Consider the following 21,537-nt stretch of genomic DNA (forward strand, 5'->3'; position numbering starts at 1 on the left):
CGGACCATCACCTGGGCAGGCAAGGGGCAGAGGTCAATATAACTCTGAACAGTTGCTTCCAAGCTGTATGTACACACACACACACACACACACACACACACACACACACACACACACACACATAGGTTTTCCCTCCAGACAGGTGTAGTAGAGTCAGTCCAGTTATTTGAGCTCTTGTAGCACAGCCAGCAACAGCCTCAGTCTAATTACCTCTGGGATGCTAACATCACGGCAGTATCAAAACAGGTGTGTGTGTGTGCCTGTGTGTGTGTATACGAAGAGAGAAAGTGAGAGTCATAACTGTGTGTTTGTCTCTGTAGGCACTCCAAATTGAAATATATATTGAGAAAAGAAGCGTTAATAAAAAGCCTTGATCAATATTTCACAAACCACAGCTGATTTTCTTGTTAACAGGTTCAGTTTGTACCTAATGGTAAAAATGCAGGGAATATGTTTGACAGTAGCTTCCTGATGGGACATTTTATTATAAATAAATGTCCACCGCGGTGTTCTTTTATAACTAATCACTGACAATGAGCTGATCAAAGGTTTTTTATTTTTGCTCTTGTAAAAAAAATACTGGGGATGTCGAGGTGCTTCTTGTGAAGAGTCCTCTGCAATAAGGAAGTGTTTTAGAAGTGGGGGCATAGTAGTTAAGGTCAGCGATAGCCAACACGGTTGAACAGACAAAGAGAAGGGAAAACTCAACGTTATCAACAGAGGTTAAGGAAAAGAAGCATCAATAACAAACAGTTTGATTTCCCGAAAGATCTCTGTGCAGCGCAAAAACATCAATCAAAGGAGATGTCCAATAAAAACCCAACACATATGCAGGTTACTGTTTTGGTGTGCTGTTTTATCTGGTTATTAATGTATTTTGTTTATCTGTGTGTGTGTGTGTGTGTGTGTGTGCGTGTTGTTCTTCGTTTCAGCGTTTCCATAAGAGATCTGCAGCAGCCTCCCGCCCAGTCCAATCAATAGCTTGTTACTGCAGCCTAATGTCTTCCACTGAGAGAGGTGACACACAAACACACACACACACACACACACACACGTACAGGCACCAGTACACAAGCATTATGTTAACATGCACGGAGGACAAACACATATCAGCATGTGACAGGCGAAAAATACATGTTAAGGAACGTACACGCGGACACATTTAAGGGTTTAAAACGTAAAAACTAAATCTTTGACAACAACGTGTTTTCTAACTGTACCTTGCTTTATGAAATGCTAATTTCCAAGGTCTCCAGTAAGCAAATGGCTCTCAAGGGACAGCATTTCAGCTTTACGGCCTGAACTAAGTCAGCCTGGAGGAGAACAAGACCAGGTTTGAAAAAAGAAAAGGCTGAGATGAGATGGAAGAGGAGGAGGAGGAGTAGAGGAGCCATTAATATATAGAGACACTAAGCAGGAAATGAAAGTTTAGATTCCTTCCTTCATCTGACGCGATGGGCTTTGTGGCTAAAACCTGTTTTAGCAATTGGAACTGTCATTTTCTTTTTATGGTGCATGAGAGACTGTGCTAAACTGTCTCAATGATTTATTTTTATATTTTAAAGGCATGTTGAAGATGCACTTACAGACTGTGTAAGAGCAGAAAAATCTTCAATCCGTTGATTTAATGACTTACAGTAAAGAGGTCAAAGGTCAGGGCATGCTGATTTTAACTGTTGTAGTCAATGAATGATCGAGTAAGAAAGCAGTGCTGAGACAAGACAAGACATACAAACTTTAAACCCCCCCGATAGAACTGTTGTTTTTTCGAGGGAAGTTAAAGTGAGTTTTCTGTCCATAACAGCAGATGCTGAGCGACTCTGCTGCTCTGACCGGACTTTTAAGTCTATTTCTTCACAGTAAACAAGATAAAGTGAGGCGGTGTCTGCTGCAGCTGTCCACCACTCATAGCAGAAATTACAAATTTTGTAGTTTAGTGATTGCCACTGAAATATATCCACTAGATATATCTATCAGCACATATAGGATCAAAGGAGAGGGGTTTTCTAAAGATGGTTTTAAGTGGACAACCTCTGCAGCAGCATAAAATGCATGCTAGGAAACATTTTGTCACCCAAGGAAGTGAGAATGGATAGTTTGGACAGTGTTACACCCCATATCACATTTAATCCCTTCTAGTACAACTGGTAAATGAGGATTCTGGTAAATGAGGATTCTGTTCTGCTCCATTTGAACACTTAGCATAAACGGGACCATCTCATCAGCTGGATCCAGTGACCCCCCCCCCCCCCCCCCCCCCCCCCCCCCCCCTGCAGCCAGTCATGGTGGTTGGCAGCATACTATTGGGTCTGTACAAATACAGAAAAAGGTACAAACTGGAACACACTGCACACACACGCACACACACAACAGCAAAGCGTCCTTTTGTTCGTGCCTTTGTTTTGCGGTTTCTACTTTTTCCTCGGCTGAGGGTTTGAAAGTGATTACCGATGCGGTCCACTTCATTTGCATGAGAACAAAAACAGCGTGGGGAACACATTATCACTTCACAGAGGAAGACAGAGAGCTGTCTGCCCGTTTGTTTACGCTGTTGTGTTCGGACATTTTCCACCAACGCCGCCACTGCTGTCTCACGAGGACGGCGTTTTCTGCAGGAGGAAGCAGCAGAGCCGGGAGGGAGATGGGGGAAGAAAACACCAATGGATAAAGAGGCAGACATGGATAGAGGTATAATACTCTGATATATGTATTGCAAAACCAAGTGCATGCATCAGTCAGGGGGTACATAAGCAGTGAATATTCAGATGCACAAAAATGATTCACATCTGCTTTCTCTTTCACTTTCTGTACAGTACAAACTTGTACATCAAGTATGCAGCATTTACATATTTGCAGATATCTTAATCTCTTACCCTGTGCTATTTAAACTTGAGACAGTTGTTATTGGCAGTCCCATCGTAGAAGCCTATGCCCGTATCGTTATATTTCCTTCAGTTACTGTTTTTACATTTTTTCATTTACTTTGTGATCCAGACCAACGATGCGCTACAGACCAGAGTGAGGTCATTTTTATTTTGGCTCATCTCGTTAGACTACTGGAGACACATTCTTTCATTCACCGTGACAAGAAGAGTGGTGAGAAGAAGATCTGCAGTCTTTCTTCATTATGGACAATCTCCATCAGCATCACAAACTGGTAGGGGAAAACACGAGCAGCACAAGCTGACCGATCACATTCTTCTCTGTAGCCACCTCAGCCCAGACATATACATTACTGTATTCTCCATAGTAAAGACACAAGCAGATTATTAACCAGGCAGCTGAGTTTATAGTCAAATAAAATAATAAATACAGACACAACAGGTATAGTGTAAAATGCTCATAGAGGATTTCTTACCAACCTGATATTATTTCATCCCACAAAACCCTAGGGAGATGTATGACATTCATTTTAGAGGGGTTTAACTGTCTGTACTGTATGAAGAGATATGGTATATGCCAGAGAGTAAAACCTTCATGGCAGGATGTAGGATGTCATTCTCATAAAATATGGATTTTCTGGTGAAATACAGTAAAATGAAATAATTCCTTGTTTAGCCAGGGGCCTGCTAGAGCCATATCAAGGACCCAAGGGAGACCCTGTACCACCAAATGTGAACCATCGGCCTTATGAACTTCCATTTTAAGCCTTAATCCTTCTTTTTCATGCATCCCTCTCTCCTCTCCCTCTTCCCTCAGCCTGCAGCCTACAGGGAGGTGTGCAGGCAGAAAGGAGATGAATATAGAGCAAACAACAATGTAGCGCTCCAGAAAAAGCTATTTGGAGCTGGTTGACCCCGGGGTCAGCTGGCTGGCTGGCTTCCTGGTTAAAGGGGATTGGTGGGAAATGGAGACAGCTGCGGACAGCCAATCACAATGCGCATAACGGAAATCAATGAGGTTCCACGGAAAATGTCAGCTATGGCTGACCTTTTGGAGATTACAGCCTCCTGAGTCAGAGAGGAGGAGGAGGAGGAGGAGGAGGAGGAGGAGGAGGAGGAGGAGGAGGAGGAGGAGGAGAAGAAGAGAGAGAGAGAGAGAGAGAGAGAGAGAGAGAGAGAGAGGAGGAGGACAGGAAATAAGAGGGGGTGAGGTGGAAAGGAGAAGAAGAGATCAGGACGAAAAAGATGGTTAGAAATAGAAAGGAGAGGAGGGAGGGATGAGGAGAAATTTGAAAGGGACAGAGGTGAGAGCGAGAAAGAAAAGGGGGATGTGGGACATGGAAACAGTAGAAATGGAAGAAAACTTGTATGAAAAAATGTATTCGACTTGACAACGTTATAGAATTGCATAATTTAAAATGCATAATATTTTCTTTTTTTCTTATTTTACTTTATTTGTTTTAAAGCTTATTATATGGATTATAATAATTATATGGATTTATTAAATCTTATTGTGAGAGCCCTTTGTAGAGACAGAGTGCAAAGTTAGAGGTCTGAGAGCTGCATTTTGAATGTGGAAATCATTTCAGAGATGGTAGCAGGGAGTAAGAGGAAGACGAGGTGACCTTTACTGTCTCCGGTACTGCTGCTTCGTCGTCTTAAACCAGCCTCTGGAGGAGCGAGTGAGAAAGAGAGGGTGAGAGAGAGAAGTTGGAACACAAACTCTCCTGGCCTAGTGAGGATGTGAATATTTATTTTCTTGCAGTCCTGTGTGCCTCTGTCTTTATTTCCCAAGATCTTCCCAAGAACACAGTGCTGTTTACATCATTTCCTTCCCAATTTCATTCCACCCTTCCAACCTTCCTTGTTATCTTTTTTCCTTCCTTCCTTTCATGATTCCTTCCTTTGATGTCCCATAAAAATTTTTTCCTCCTTTTCTCCTTTTAATCCTTCGCTTTTCCTTTCATTTTCTTGGGTCTTGTCTGAAACCGCGAGTCAAATACAATTGGCTGGAGACATCAATTACGTTTGATTATCCCGTGCAAAAGTCAACTGTGAATATCAGATATTGAGTGCTAATCTGAAGATGTCAATTGCTAACAGTGCGTGACCTTTAGGTTGAATGTGCCAATAGGATCCCCAGTGTCCCTGTGCACAAGTGTTGTGTGTGTGTGTAAATATACATACACAAGCAGAAAGTCATATGCATGCACTTGCTTAAATATACCCAATCAATGCGCACGCTGATGTGCATACACTCATACACATACTAAGCAATAAAGTAAAGGAATACTAAAGAGCAGACATGCAGAAGAACATGTACACATTATGCCATGCACATACCGTGCACAGACACACAAAACCACACACACACACACACACACACACACGCACACACACACATTTCACAATAATAAAAAACAAAACTATGAAATACAAAGTCTTCTAGAATAAATGTTCCAATTTAGCTAATGGTGGGAGGCACTGAGTGTCCTTTGATTTAAAATTCCCTGTGGAAAATGTAGCTCTATTCAAAGGTACCCACCTCTGCAGCACAAACACCTGCCCTGCTACTCGTTTTGTCCTGAATCGGAACAAGAAGGTGAAAGGTCACTGAGGCCCAAATGAGAACTCTTCTGCCTCCTACCTGAGTTGATTCACTTTATCCCATCTCCTCATGTCACCACCTCCTTCCCTCAGACGACCTTGTCTCACCATCTCCGTCCCTGCTCCTTCCCCTCTGTCCCAGGTTGTTTTTAGTAGGGGGGAGGGGGTTGAAGGGACGGGTCTTTCTCTCTTTCTCCCTCTTCCCATCTCAAAGCCTGCTCTCATTCCTAACAAATACACACCAGCGCGCACGCACGCACGCACACACCCTCACACGCAGGCGTTTCTCTTTGAACTGAGTGCTGCAGTGCGTTCAAAGCAAAGACGAAGGCAAAAATACGGGGGTGGCGAGGGGAGAGAGAAGGACACTTGAAGGTGAATTTGATTTCCACATCATTTTAACCCACACACAGACACACACAGACACACACACACACACACATATATATATAAACACATGTGGTACCCTAGCCAAGTCAGAAAGTAAGCACGTTTGCTGAGTTACCTCCAAGCAGCCACTGATACACATACATACAGTGACTGACACACACAATAGACAGTTAATTTCTGTGTGTGAGCACATGCATTACAACCTGTGTCTTATACATATTTATTATTTTTGCTCATAACAGAGGATCACCTTTAAACTTCTCCCTACTCCAAACTGTCTGTTTGTATATGCATGTGTAAGTTTGTGCGTGCATGCGTGTGTGTTTACAGAATATGCATATCAGTGTGTAGGAGCACAGTGACTCATGCAAAGTTGAACTGAACAGTCCCACATTCGCTGGACAAAACATCGCAACAACAGTACATTTGGAGCAACCACTGCACGGCAGAAACTGCTATAACCCTGAGACTATGTGTGTGTGTGTGTTGCAAATGTGTCCAACCAATTAAAGCAATCAAGTCAAGTGCAAACCGCCCACCGTTCTGCATATTGATAAGGCTGGGAGTACAAGATGGCGACCTGGGCCATTGTGCCAAACTACTCTGACCCCTGTGTCCACTTCTTCCACCAACGCCAACCAAAACCATGGCGTAAACACTTTATACCACTTAGCTCCGCCGCAGTCCACACACGCAGACACACACGCAGACACACAGACACATGCTAGATGCGAGCACCGGCTTGACAGTATGACAAATATTGCCTTCCATCCAGAACGAATGAGGTAACGACAAAAAAAAAAAAAGAAAGAGAATCAACGGCTCATTAGAAAGATAAAAACCTCCCAAAGCCCTGAGGGTGAAAGGGAAGAGGGTGGAAACAAGAAATGAAAAAGAAGAGAGAGAAAAGACTTGAGAGACGACAAATCATAACAGCTGTAACTCAATTCGGAGGCCCTGTTAGAGACAGCTTTCTTCATCTCTTTCTCTCTCTCTCTTCATCTTTTTATCTCTGTCTTTCTCACTGTCTCTCTTCTTGTCCGAGCTCCTTGGTAATTTTTCCCACCAACCAATAAGCCGTTATGTGGCAGTAATATGGCTGCTAATGGATGCACCAACCCGGGAGGAAGCACACACAGCACGCCATTAGCCCAAATGCTATGCAAAGCTACTACAAGAAAGTGTGTGTACGTATGGGTGTGTTGGTTTACGCGTGTGAAATCTGTGCTTTCTAAACAGGAATAATGTTTTGGTGATTCTTCTGATGAGTTTGGGGTTTGGCTGCATAAATGGACATTTGTCTTTTGGTCAGCGGTGGAAGAAGCACTCAGATCCTTTTCAGATCCTTGAGAGACGACACATACTGTGAGTCACTTGCGACAAAAGCATCCTCCAAAAAGAGTGTAAATGTAAATGTACATACTCCATTAATTTTAACCTTATATACTGTTACGTAGTTTAATCTTTAATTCTTTATAAACTGCATTTTGTCTGTAGAACTTTAGTCCGCAAAGTAGTTTAAAATCGCCTTCAGATAAATGTAGAGGACTAAAAAGTAAAGCAAAGTATTAAAGCTGCTACAGTATTTTTTATATTACCAACAGATAACATGACTACCTGTATGTGAAAGGGGACAGACGTCAACAAAGTTAGCAACTAGCAAGTGAACCAACTGGAGCATTTGCCAGCTAAAGAGGCCGATATTTCCCTGTGGAGAAAGAGGACACAAACATGACTCCAAAAGAATGCTAATGTTGCTCTGTATCTGCTGGGTATAGGTAACGAGTTTGCCATATCAACTTGAAATGTATCAAAACATGTCAACGCTGTGTTGTATTCCCTTTGCCAAAAAAATCTGCTATTGCTTGTGAGAAAAAATGTAAATACAGTGAAGTACAAGTAATTTAAGTATAGTACTACACTAAGAGTTCTTAGTTACCTTCCACCACTGTAAGTAAGTAAGTAAAGTTTATTTGTATAGCACCTTTCACAGATAAAAATCACAAAGTGCTTCACAGTAAAATGTAATACAATACAACAAAATAAAATACAACAATACGACAATACGACAATAATTGTGGCCTGATGGCCCAGGGCCAGTAAAAAGTAACGTCGGGATACTTGAACTAGCAACTCACAGTGCAAAAACATTAATTTATTTATTTTTTTAAAGTTAGAAACTCAACATCCTGCAAGAGAGAGAGCCCGTCATGTTTGAGGTTTTTAGTAGGCTATGTTTTGTTTTAAAAGTAAATTGTTTTGTTAACCTTTTTATTTTTTATAATTTTAATTGTGATATTTTAGGTTAGTTTTTTTTATATCCAGGATGTATTTTATAACCAATTAAACATGTTAACAGTATAACATAACTTACAAGTCTTTGGTTTTGTTTTAACACTGATAAATAACTTTTGGAAGGAGGGCCAGTAAAAATTGTCTTTGGGCCAGTAAGTTTTAAACCAACTGCCCCGGTGGGGCCAGTTGCAAAAAAGTTTAACGTTGAGCCCTGACTGTGTTTGGTTAAATTGTCTTGGTAGATGTACACATTTCCAGCATATCCTATTGTGTACTCACGTCGTCTTTGCTCTTCTTTTTTATCATGTGGCATATTACCAGTAAGTACAAGAAATCCATACACACGCCAAGGTCCTGTACACAGACTCACACACAGACATACACCTTTGAAAAAAAAATCTCACAATTGACTCTGTGCCCTCAAAAAGGTCAAGAGTTGTTTATTTAAGATTGACAGCTGCATATTTTTCAAACTTTCCACCTGGTTTTTATGGGTGAGGTGGGCTCCGGGGACCTTAATACGTTATAAAATAATTAAAACAATTAGAATGTACTCAGTCCATAGAGAAACAACAATTAAAACATAATAAGAATCACTTATAACAACCAAATCTTACTCACACAGAAACCTTTCCAAGAATTAGAGCTCATAAAGAATCCATTAAAAACAAGAGTTTTTCTCTGACCAAAAGGGATATTGTTTCTTAATTTTTAGTGTGGTATACTCACTTTATTTTAGAAAGACAAAAGAATAGAGACGCACACACAAACACCATGGGAGACGGGATTTTCATGCCTTGGAGGTCACAGGTTGCCGATATGCGAGGAGACCCCAATCACACTGTTGGCGCACAGACATGCATTCACAGAGAAAGAGAGACAGAGTGAGAGGGAGGATTTGTTTAATCGTTTGGCCAACTCTGACAGATGGTCGTATGCTTCCAAAAGAGCAGTGCGACTGGGAAAATGGGCCATCAGTGACCCTCGCAGTGTGTGGGTTTGTGTGTGCGCTTATGCATGTTTGACAGTGTTACAAAAGCAAACGTTATTCAAGTATTGTTTCAGTCCCACTGTAACCCATTGCCAAGCCCTGATAGTAATCAGGCTGGCAGGACAGTAAACAGGAGAAGTGGACTGAACAACAGGCATCAGTCAGGGATGAATGCCACAAGGAGAAAGATCCTTCCACACCTCAATGCTTCCTTCCTTCCCTGCTTTCCTTCCCAGCCAAAACCACTCTACCCGCCTTCCTCTTTCTCCCTCATTCTTTCTCTTTCTTCTATTCCCTTTTTAACTCTCCTGCAACACCTTCCAAACACTGAAGCCTTTACTTCTCTTCCCATGCTGTTTTTTTCAACCCTACCTCTCTTTTCCCCCTCTTCCATCCATCAACAGTGAAGAATTTGGGTCTTTAACACGGTAAACTTGGCAAAGCCAACACACATTAACATGTCATTAACATGACATACATATCCATGCATGCAGGAATAAAGTAAACACTGACCATATCATGCACACAACGCTGGGACAAACACGTTGTAACATAAGTAATTAACACACTGTTGAACGGGTCTTTACATGAGAGGAGAGCTCAATTACATGCACACAGAGCAAAGGATCATGCACACACACGCACTTTGGCGGGCGTCCAGACTGAGTCTTGTTGCTTGTGTCTATAAAGCCCTGAGAACCATATCGACAACTGTAATAACTGTGGCTGGCAGGAGAGAGCAGATTACAGCAGCAATCATCGGCCCTACACGCACGAACACACATACACACACACAAATACAAATCTTCACTGTCTGTCAAAGACCTACTTGTTTTCGTCAATTCAGATTCAGATACGTACACATTTCAAGGTCCATCCTATAGCCTATATGAAGCAGTAATATTGTAGTATGTCCCAGGTCCACTGTTAGAGGAATAACACTGAAACATACTGTTCACAAAGTTAGTTACACAAAGCAGTCAGTTAGGGATATCATTAAAATAAATTCAATTATTAACAGAACGGCAGATGCAGTTTGACTTAAGGAATATTAAAACTGACTGATTCTGTCGTAAATTGCAGGCTAAATTAACTACGAGTGACTGATGAGTGTTTTTGGTGCCTTCACACAATACAAATGCCCTAATCTCAGAAAGCCAAACTCGACCGGAAAATCATTCTTTAGAGAAACACAGAGCAGGTCTGTAATGGCAGCGCAGGGTCACCGGTGGAAAGTGAAAGTGGGCTATATTGGAGTGGAGAGAGCAGGCTAAGATTGGGGTCAGAACTATATGGTGCACAGGCCAAGGAGAGGAAACATGTGAAGAGGAGAGGAGAAGAGAGGAGAGGAGAGGAGAGGAGAGGATGATGTCATCGGGTTTATTTGAAAGCTTGAAGACAGCAGATGTACAGCATATCAGAAAGCCAGTACTACAAACTGGGGGGATGGGGTTTGAAAGATGGGGGTATTTACCAGACAGGGATGGTCTAATGAACAGATTCATTGGAGCTCATATTGCTCTAGATACAGTACAAAACTCAGTAAAATACACTGTAGAATTAGTACAAAGTTACATTAGACACAATGCCAGAACTACCTTATCACTACATATATGTGGACAATGAGTGTGACTTGGTTATGTATATTTTGGTCTTCACAAGTGTTGATATAAAACACCACACCTGTGAAATACTACACCATACTTTTCTATCCACTTTATTCCCACATCCCTTTCAATCATCCTATTCTGTTCTCCTCTATTTCACCTCTCCTCATTTCTGTACTGTTCCCTCCTTCCTTTACGCTCCCCCTTTCCCTTTCTCTTCCATTCTCTCTCCATCGGCCCCCGACCAAGGAGAAGCGATTTGCAGCAGCAATCCGTCGCTAATTCTCGCTCAGCGTTCATGAAAAATGTATAGCAGGGAGACTGTAGGGAGATGCAGATTGGCGCTGGGCCCTCAGCAAGAGCCTGGCTCTGCATTAATGGAACATTACCCCCCCCCCACCCCCCATCCCTCCTCTCCATATACATCTCCTCTCTCCCTCCCTTCATTTTTTTTTATATTCTCCTATTCTAAACAGAATCTATCTATCTATCTATCTATCTACATCACCTTTGAAAATGCTCTTTTCCTCGCTCTCAGAGTTTGATGAAACAAAAGACATAAATATTCGAGGACTCAGTGGAATATTAGCAGCTCAAACAACCCAAACACAGCTATCTGCAATCTGAACAACTCTGCGTGTGTGTGTGTGCATGTGTGTGTTTCTTCATACGCACTTGCTTCTGCATTTGCCTGTGAGCGCAGTGTGCAGCCAGCTAAACCTTCTCAAAGATAATAAGAGGAAAAACTTTATCTTAATCTTTAAAAGGCACAACATGAAGTTTGAATCCAGCTGTGAAATGGGTCGTGTGTGTGTGTGTGTGTGTGTGTGTGCGCGCGTGCGTGAATGCATCTTAGCATGAATTCACAGATATGTTCGTGTGCGTGTGTGTGCATGTGGATGTGTTTAAAGCACAGGTATCTTATGAGAGTAGATTAATAACAGCACTGTAATGCCATCAGGACTAGTCACAGTGTGGATCATGCATAATAAACCTCCCAAAGAGTTTATACACACACACACACACACATACACACTCCCTGTCACTATAGCAACACTGGCAGTGTTGCTGCCCCTAACTTCAAAGTCAGATGTAATTTCAGCCTCCCAGCAGCCAGAGGGAGCCATGGTGATGACAGAACACTCCCTTCATCCCTCCTTCAATCCCTTCACTTTTCTCCTCCTCCATTCCTGTGCTCGCTCCTTCCTTCCTCCCTCCCCTGCCTAGCCAGCCTGCTGGGAGGCCAGGCATCCAGGACCAGACATAAAAATAAACCCAGAAAGGTTAGAAGTGGATGACTGAAGCCAGGGAAAGAGGGAGTGAAAGGCGAAAGGGGAGATGCTAAAAAAGGGAGAAGGAAAGGGAAAAGTGGGAGGGAGGAAAAGGAAGGAGGGAGATGATATCGCCTTTTTCTTATTCATTCCTTCTACAGCAAGTCCTAGTCCATTTTCTCTCTTTCCTTCTCCTTTTTCTCTGCTGCAGTCACTATCAGCTGCAGCAAAAATCCCTCAATTTCAAGTATTTGTTATTTCAATCCACATTATTATCCAACGAGGAAGAGAAATACAACCAGATGCATATACTGTCATCATTTGACAAGTGAATGTCCCCATGTTCAAACTACTAATGAATATAAAATAGATGTTTCCAATCTTCAGTTCAGATTGGCTCAATAACATTTGAAGCCATTTTAACAGTTAATTTAAATATTAATGTGGTAACAGAAAATCACCATTTATAATGGAGGGCTTAATGCCAGAAGGGCATATGTGGCATTAATGGTTGGTGAAAATGAAATCTATATATCAAGTATGCACTCGAGGAGATGTATTTGGTGTCCTGAAAGAGTGTTTTATCAAAAGCAAATCAAACACAAATTGAAGTGAACTGAGGTGACGTCCAGCCAGGATCTTTATCACAATTTAAGAACAACACCGGATGTAACACCTTGAAAGGACAAGCTAAACTGGTAAAACACGCGGTGTGTCATATTCATTTACTGTGTCCAACATCCAGATATAGCAGCCTCTGCTTTCACACACTGTCACACTGTTGACTGTCCCGTGGTGGACAGTTTGGGAGGTGTTGATGTGCGTTTTTTGTGTAAAAACAAAGAAAAAGTAATATGTACACACCGCAGCTCCATGCATAGACACACACATACACACACAGAAGTGCATACAAATGCACACACATCTAAACGTATATCAACACTTGCACACACATTCATCCACTTTTCATACACATCATCCATTTTTAACAAGATGCTTATGCAGAATCCTTCCTGTCAATGTAATAAAGATCAGAGGAGTGTGTGTGTGTGTGCGTATGCGTGTGGGTGTGTTTAATGGAAACATATAGCAATGAGCTGCCTCTCCTCCTCTGTCCACTTCTGTCCTGAAGTAGTCTTCCTAATATGTTAGGAGAAATAAGCTGTGACAAAAGACACCAGCCAGAGGAGAACTGATGGGCAAAGGATAAAAAAAAGATGCAGAGGGAAAACATTTCTCTCCTTCTAGGGTCAGCCCTCACTCCCTCTCCTCCTCCTCCCCCTCCCTTATCTACCCCCTTTCTCTCCTCCTCTGTAGGAGAGGCTGGTGGAGAGGCGCCAGTGGAACCGGACTGGTGTTTTCTTAACCAAGTTCATCCCTCTCCATTTCCCCCTCACTCTAAAATCATAAAGCCTGTCGCACACTGGGAGTGTAGGCATGTGTAAGCATAGGGGTAGGTTAGTGTGTAAGAGTAGTGCTCGGACAGAGTGTGTGCACACATACACACAGAGTTTTACAATCTGCCTTTCACTCTGCTGTGCTTTGCTTCAGTCAGCCAGCCTGTCAGGGGTGGTTGGGTATAAACACGGCCTCCTCTGCAGCTGAGGAGCTCTTCCCCTATCTCTTTGCCACTGCTGCTCAGCCTTGTGTTACCAGTTTGCTTTAACAACCCACATTGGCCAACATAGCTCCCAGTAGGTAGAACAGTGTGTAGCCATCAAATCTTGCCATAAGATACAACTAAAAGTCTTCAGGCAAAAAATACTTTATTGATCCCCATAGGGAAATTCTCCTTTGGTGTGTCTCTCCTCCACAGGGAATGACAGTGCGGTGTCAGCTGTAGAGGAGTGCTGGTAGGGATTCAGTGTCCTGCTAAAGAACACTTAAGTAGCGTGGATGCTTGACAACATGGAGATTCAAACTTCCAGCTAATTGCCTGACTCTTTTAAGGTTGCTTCACTGGTCATCACTTCAAACTGGACTGGCAGAGCTGCAGACTAAAGTGTGTTAAAAAATTCAAACGGAATTCCTATGTGGCTATTTATCTCAAGGCTCTGCAGACATTTAAGCTGCTAAAATATTAAAAAGGAGCTACAAATATTTAGAAAATATGTCAGATATAATCACAGGTGAATTTCTTAAGGTTAAAAAAGAAACATGTTGATGATGTGTGCAGATGAAAGACCCAGAGATGTTTTAACCCTCGGATCAATTCCTCTTCCTGTACATCTGTGTTTTCAAGCCGTGGGGGAACAAATGGTACGGCCCCGGCAAAAACACGTGTTCCTGGCTCTTGAGAATCAGAAAAAAATTACGCATGTACACGAATCTGTGTGTGCGCGCTAAATGATTCATGAGGAGCAAACGAAAACAGGCTGGCATACAAGCGGAAAAATAGCCCGTCTGCATTTTAGATGAAGCCAGGGTCCTCCGCCTTGCTGTGTCATGATATCTGGGTCTGCGGTGAAACGGGGCAGAGGTGAAAACACGTGTGTGTGTGTGTGTGTGTGTGTGCGGTAGCAAATTTGTGCCAAGTGTGAGTACCAATGTGAGAAATGGTTCAAGTCTGATACAAAAATCTCATATCACATGGTACGTTATGAAGTCCTGCGGAGCACATGTGGACTACCAACACATAACGAGACAGTGAATCAATCACCCATACTCATATTTGAGCGAATAGGTCTACAGGTTTAAGACAGGCATGGCCGTGAGCATTACCCTGTACCTCAAATTGTGAAACTGGCTTCAGATTAGCTGTCCTATTCTCAGAGCTCCTATGTGTTCATGTGGCAGGGAGCTGCTGTGGCCTTCAGTGCTGCTGTCTGTTCTAAGAATAGGCAGCAGGGTCCAGAGAACATCTCGTCTCTGAGTCTCCCTGCCTCCCTGCCTCCCGCTCTCCCCCACCTACCCTCTTTTTCTCTCTCCACATACTGCCAAGTAACTATCACTTAAATACACACAAAATAACAGCTGAAATGATGCTCCTACATGCACTTGGTATGACTACTAACGCATTCTGTCAGTGTAATGTGGTGGGTCCCTTAAAATATATGTTGAATCTACAGTATGTAATCTTTGTATATTTTAAGTCATTTTTTCCTTTCTACATGAGTCCCTCTGTTCCTTTCCTCCCCTTTACCTCCTTCCCTGTCTCCCCCATCACTCTGTTCCTTCCCTGCTCATCTCCCTCGCATTTCTTCGCTTTCTTGACTCCCTCTGCCTCGTTTCCTCCCCGCCTCTCCTCCCCCCTGTGTGCACTAATGTGGAGGCTGAATCTAACTGCTGGATGACATTACTCTGCGCTGCCTGCTGGCCTGTCTGCCTGCCTGGGGACTCTAAAATAAAACACAGCAGTGGGGAGAGCCAGAGTGAGAGCACATACCGTATAGGCAGCCTGACTGACGTGTTCTGAGAGAGCACACACACACACACACACACACACACACACACACACACGGCGTGTGAAAAACGCTTGCAGAGGACAGAATGTGTATCAAAGTGTGTGATGTCTGTGTGTTTGTGAGCAAAGAGGTCTGCGGGAGTGTGGTTGCAGTGAAAGAGCGAGAGAGAGGGGAGGGGAGCAGGCCTCTCCAGCTGTGCCCTGTCAATCATTCATGACCTAACACTTGGAAAAACAGAGGAGGGCAAGGTGGACAGGAGTGAAAGGGAAGAGACAGTGAGGGAGAGATAGTGTTTCTGAATTTTCCCTTTTGTCTGATGGAAAATAAGTCAAGGAGGGGCAAATGAGCGCTGAAAGACATACAAAAATATCTATGAGTGTGTGTGTGTGTGTGCTAGTGTGAATAACATGCCGCTGCTGGAACCCCATAGCCTGAATTCAACATCCCTCACCCTGAACAAGTGACAAAAAGATAACCACGTTTCACTTCACCGCTTCACGCCCTCTCTCCCTCTCTCTTACTCATTCTCTTTTTCATCCTGCTCTTCACCACCCCTCCTCCAACCCCCACCCCTTCCTCACCTCACCCTCCCACCCCCAGCTCTCACTCTGTCTTTCCACATGGCTGGCCATCCTCTCCCATGTCCCAGAGGATGGGAGGCTGTGCGGCAGCTTGGCAGGCTGTCAGGGGAGCGCCGGAGAGCAGGGAACATGTAGTGACTGGAACGGGGGTGGCGGTGGGGTTAGAGGTAGGGATGGGGGAGTAGGGGGTTGGGGGGTATGAAAGCCCTTGATCCTCACTTCACTGCTGTGGCACTGGCAGAACTGGCTCTGCTTAACCACGATAGGTAAAAGATACAAAGGGCTGAGGGTGCTACAGAGAGGGGGAAAACACAGTCGTCTCACTCCTCCCCTATTTTCATGTACCAGAAACGTTTCCACCACACATAGCAGGAAATAACATGGCAGCAGTCAACATGTCATCCTAGCAATCCTGCAGTCCAGCTCTGTAACACCCTGTCAGTAACATGACACGTCACCTTTTGTTGACCCGTAAATGCCTCACCTGTTGTGGGGCTCAAATGGCTGAACGAAGAGAAGCATCATTCTTTTAACTTTCTGTGCAATTTAAACAGTGATGCCTGATGTATGGTATAAGACAAATGAACAGATGAGAAAAGATTTGTCAAACGTTACTGTTATGGTTAGAGAAAAAAACTGTATTTAAAGTACTTTTACATAAAGGACTAATCAAAACCAAGACATATGGGGGTTACTGCCATCTTTTACTTAAATGTTTCACAATCAAACTCTCAAATGATCTTTACGCTGGCTCCTGACTTCACTATTGTGTGGAACTGGAGGAACAGGCTGAGCTGAACCAGAGCAAGTCTGCCGAGGCTGATAATAGTATGAGAGGAATACTGTACTGTTAATGCTAACCCTATGTTGAAAATCAAGCGGTAAATGCCAGGTAAGTTTATAAAAATACTAGGACTGCAACTAATGATTATTTTCATTGTCCATTAATCTGTCAATTATTTTCTCGATTAACAGATTAGTTGTTAGGTCTATGTAATGTCAGAAAATGGTGAAGAATGTTGATCAGTGTTTACCAAAGCTCAAGATGATGTCCTTAAATGTCTTGTTTTGTCCACGACCCAAAGAAATTCAGTTTACTCTTATAGAGGAGTGAAGAAACCAGAAAATTCAGATTTAGGAAGCTGAAATTAGAAAATATTGACTCAAAGCGATTAGTTGATTAAGAGTTGGCAATTCATTTAATAGTTCAGCTCTAAATGATACACTGAAAAAGCAGCTGGTAAACATTAAAGTCAATGCTGACTGCTGACACCAAGAGGCTTTTTTTAGCAGATGAGAAGCTACGATGCTGTCACAACTGAAATGTTTGCAATGGAAACACCACTCACTCATTCATCCATTACTACTGAGAACCACTGTGGCCGAAAAGCAGCAGAAATGTTGTTGCGTGTACATTAACGTCAGTGCTACATGGAAATGTAGATAGATGGTCAACACTGACAGCAACGCTAATGCTACAATAACAAGCTTGTGCTGAGCGCTTACTTTGTGTTTTTCTAATTGGAGAATTTAAATGATTAATGACATGGAATACAAGAAATATTATATCTCCAATACATTACATTTTAAAAGACCCAAGGGGCACTGTGACTTGCATTCGTGATTCGTGAAGTTACTAAAGCACTTTTTCCCTTTGGTCTCCCTTCAAAAATCCCGCCACATCACACAGCAGACTCGTCCCAAAACAACAACATGACACTTTGCCGACCCGCGCTCCCTCCCTCCTGACAGAGAGAAAGGGGAGAAAAAAAATAGATGACAGCAGCTTTAGATCTGACATCAAACGTCTGCAATATAGTGAGAGAGTGGGGGGGGGGGAGACGGTTACATCTCTGGCGTGACAGCTTGCTGGAAGAGCCTGGCAAACGGCGAGCAATTTCTCTCTCCTTCTCTCTCTCTCTCTCCCCTTCTATCTATCTATCCATCTCTCCCTCTCTGTGTCTCTCTCTCATCAAAACTTGCCGCCGATTAGGATCTCGGCAAGCCATGCGCTTTGGATGGGAAGTGAAAACACATGGAGAACCCAAGGGGTAAAACGCCAGGATTAAAGTGGCGAGGGAATATGGGGTGATAGTGGCGGTGCTTCAAATAGATCGGCCCACGCAATTGCAGTGGCTCCTCGCCTCGCTCTGGATTCACACACTGATACATCAAGGCCATTTCTCATTATAACACGGGGGGGGAGTTCATGACGCTACTTTAGAGGGAAAGACAAAGTAAAATTAAAGGAGGCGAAATGCCAAGATAAAGCAGATGACATACCAGTATCTTATGGAGGAAAGAACAGAGAAAGACAGTGTGTGACTGTGTGTGCATAAGAAAGAAGAGTATGAAAAGATGCTGATTTGAAACAAAGCAGAGTCAACCATCAGAGTGTGTTGAAAGACAGAGGACGACCAATGAACACAGACTTTGAAACTATCAGTATATGGAAAATATCACGGCTTAATTTGAGTTCATACACTTAATTTAGCCGTTCTTGCAGTTTGTTTCCTCCACTCCCGAGGCTGTTCCAAAGTATCTGGTAAATTAAACGGCACACACCTCAAGCAGTGCCAATATTTGCAACCATTTGCAAATGTCTATTTATTCTATTCTTGAAAGTGCTGAGGAGCTGCGAGGGGAGAAATGATAGAGAGTAAAAACCGATTAGTTTAGCCAAAAAAATAAATAAATAAATGGAGCAGCCCACATATCTCTCCCCTCATAGATCAGCCTGGCCTCACCATTTCTTCTCAATTACTCCTCCAGTCAACCTGCTTAACGATTTTTAGCTCACCACAAATGCCAAATGCGTGTGGGTTTGCATGTGTGACTGCGTGCATTAGCAGAAATGTCTGTGTCCGTGCATATGCTTTCCTGTGCATGTGGGTGTACGTGTGAGTGAGCGCATGATGGTTGGACCACAGGCTGATGCATGTGGCCTTTTTGCCTCGGGCATGGACGCCAGTCAAAACACAGACATAAGCTCTGAAATGAGCTGTCAAATCCATGTCTCCCATGGGACATGAGACAAAGGGGCGGGTTACAGGGTGAGAGGAGCATCTGATTGGACAGAAATGCTTACAACTGAACGCTAGACAGTAAGCCGGAAATACAGGAAGAGGAGGACAGAAATGTTTCTTTGAGGCTTGATGGATGTGTTTTAGTGTCTGCTACAACAAAGGGCCCTCTCTCTCTCTCTCTCTCTCTCACACACACACACACACACAATGTTTTCCCTAATGTGTATGTGTCAAATTCAGTGATACTTTGTGCTTATTGATGGGCAGAACTGTCAGTCACTCACCGGCAGACTGGACGGGCGGTCCTGGGGGACGCCATCCTCATTGTTGGCCTTACCAGAGTTTCCTGGTGCAGGACCCCTGGTGCTGTAGGCCTCCTGCTGGGCCTTATTGAAAGAAAGACAGAGAGAGACACACACATACAGATTCATTTAGATTCACAATGGAAAAATTAAAAGGATATTTTTCAGTATATTGCCAATATTATAAAGCTCTAAAGAGGATTCCAAATTAGGATATCACAAATGGTAAACATGGTATATCACATATTTGGGCAGTTATTGGGGGGAAACAAGAAAATTACAGCATATTATGCAGTAAAAAGTGCTCAGGGTAATTTCCATTTTGAACAAGTCTATAAACAATTCTATGATATATATATATATATATATATATATATATATATATATATATATATATATATATATATATATATAGAAAACCTATTTATATAATGGTGAAAGAATGTTCAATAACACTCTTGTGTTTTGATGAAAATTGTCTAAATGCGTGCAACAGAGAATGTGGGGATCAGTTGGACTGTTGGAGCGTGTCTCAGGTTTAAAGGGCTGTAATGAAGACTCTGATTCTCGATTAGATGAAGTCACAACACAAAGAGGCACATTGCACACGAAAATACACAAAAACACACACACACACACACACACACACACACACACACACACAGATACAGTACATACAGACTGAAAAACATCCAAACATCAGCACACCATAAACCGCCAATTCATTTCAACCAAATCCCAGCCTAACCACCCACTAATCCTCGAAACATACACACACACACACACACACACACACACACACACAAACATACACACACACAAACACACACCAAAACACACACTCAGTCCTATTGTTCAATCTAAGTCATTTTCTTTCCTTCTGTAATCACTAGCCTATCTAGTGTAAACCAATTTTCTCCCCATTGTCGGAGGTGTTGCCCTCTCCCTCTCCCTCACTCTGTATCTCTCCCTCCCCCTCTTCTTTTCATTCACCACGGAGGTCGTTCCTCCATCATGTTAAGCGTCGGCGGCACAATGGCAACTTGTTAAAGAGCTCTGAGTGGAAGGATTAGTGATAACTGATCGGCGAGACGCGGCGAGAGATCACACGCGAGCCCTTGCACACGCGAGCATACATACACACAGCCGCATGTATATGTACACATACACACATACGGGGTGTGTTCAAGTTTCTATTCTCAAAATTCATTTTTCCCTCCACGGTTTGATTTCTTATCTGTTGTGTGATTATACTGTAGTAGGTGGGCAATATCCCTGTCAGCTAGGTGATATAATTTTATAGCTGAAGATTATCCTTCACAGCAAGAGATGTATCATGCGAAATGGATCTATTATTAGAGCATTAAATGGGTCGTAATTCGTGCATCCAGGGTGAATGATACTAATTCCCTACTTTTGTTCATTCTTTATGAAATCTGATATAAGGTTTTATACACTCTATAGATTACCTGCAAAGTTAGTCTACGCACACAGTTTGCCTGCTGCATTAGCAGATGTGCACACACACAGAGACAAAAAGTTAATGTATTCATTCATCCATTATAAAGAAAAGGTAATGTAATGACCTTAAATGCCCTAGAGTAGTCCCTTCCAATCCACATTTCACTTATTAGCCAATTAAAAACAGTGAAGCACTAAAAGCATAGAAAATATCAGGAATGTTTCCTGAAATGTCAATTATTCAAAATACCAGTCTTTGCATGAAGTGAACTAGCATGTCTGCCTTGGGCAGTGCTCCTAAATCTGGTCCTTCAGTGTCTCTGTTTAGCGTAAGTTCCCTGAATGTGTTCCAAGGGTTTATCTGTTTCATATGTTTCAATAGGTCTAATCAATTTGTTTTTTCACTGAGCCATCTCCTCAAGGGCTGCTTAGTTAATTTAATAAAAAACATTATCGCAATTTTAGTTTTCTCAGCTAATAGGTGGAAAAATAAAGGCATGTCAGCAACATTTAAGATGACAGGAAAATTGGCATTATGTGAGTGTCCGGCTTCCAAAATTTGTTTCTAAAAGTGCACAAAGAAGTAACTACAAGAGGCTTTCAGTAAGTAAAAGTGACTGGTCTAAAAAAAAAAAAAAAAAAGAGAAAAAAAAATGCTTTGTGAGATTGAATTGTTTCATAATTGCATATGCATGTAACTTACTTTTAGGTCTCTCTTGC

General features: G+C 42.6%; 1 protein-coding gene across 1 annotated transcript in view; it reads right to left on the bottom strand.

Moving 5' to 3' along the window:
- Positions 1-21,537, bottom strand: part of LOC123979424 (palmitoyltransferase ZDHHC14-like) — a 141,313-nt gene that overhangs the window by 77,244 nt on the left and 42,532 nt on the right. The window contains exon 4 of the mRNA XM_046063339.1: positions 19,339-19,440. Within this exon, the coding sequence (XP_045919295.1) occupies positions 19,339-19,440 (102 nt within the window). The remainder of the gene's footprint in view (positions 1-19,338; positions 19,441-21,537) is intronic.

The sequence above is a fragment of the Micropterus dolomieu genome, linkage group LG11 (assembly GCF_021292245.1).
Source record: "Micropterus dolomieu isolate WLL.071019.BEF.003 ecotype Adirondacks linkage group LG11, ASM2129224v1, whole genome shotgun sequence".
Lineage (NCBI taxonomy): Eukaryota > Metazoa > Chordata > Actinopteri > Centrarchiformes > Centrarchidae > Micropterus > Micropterus dolomieu.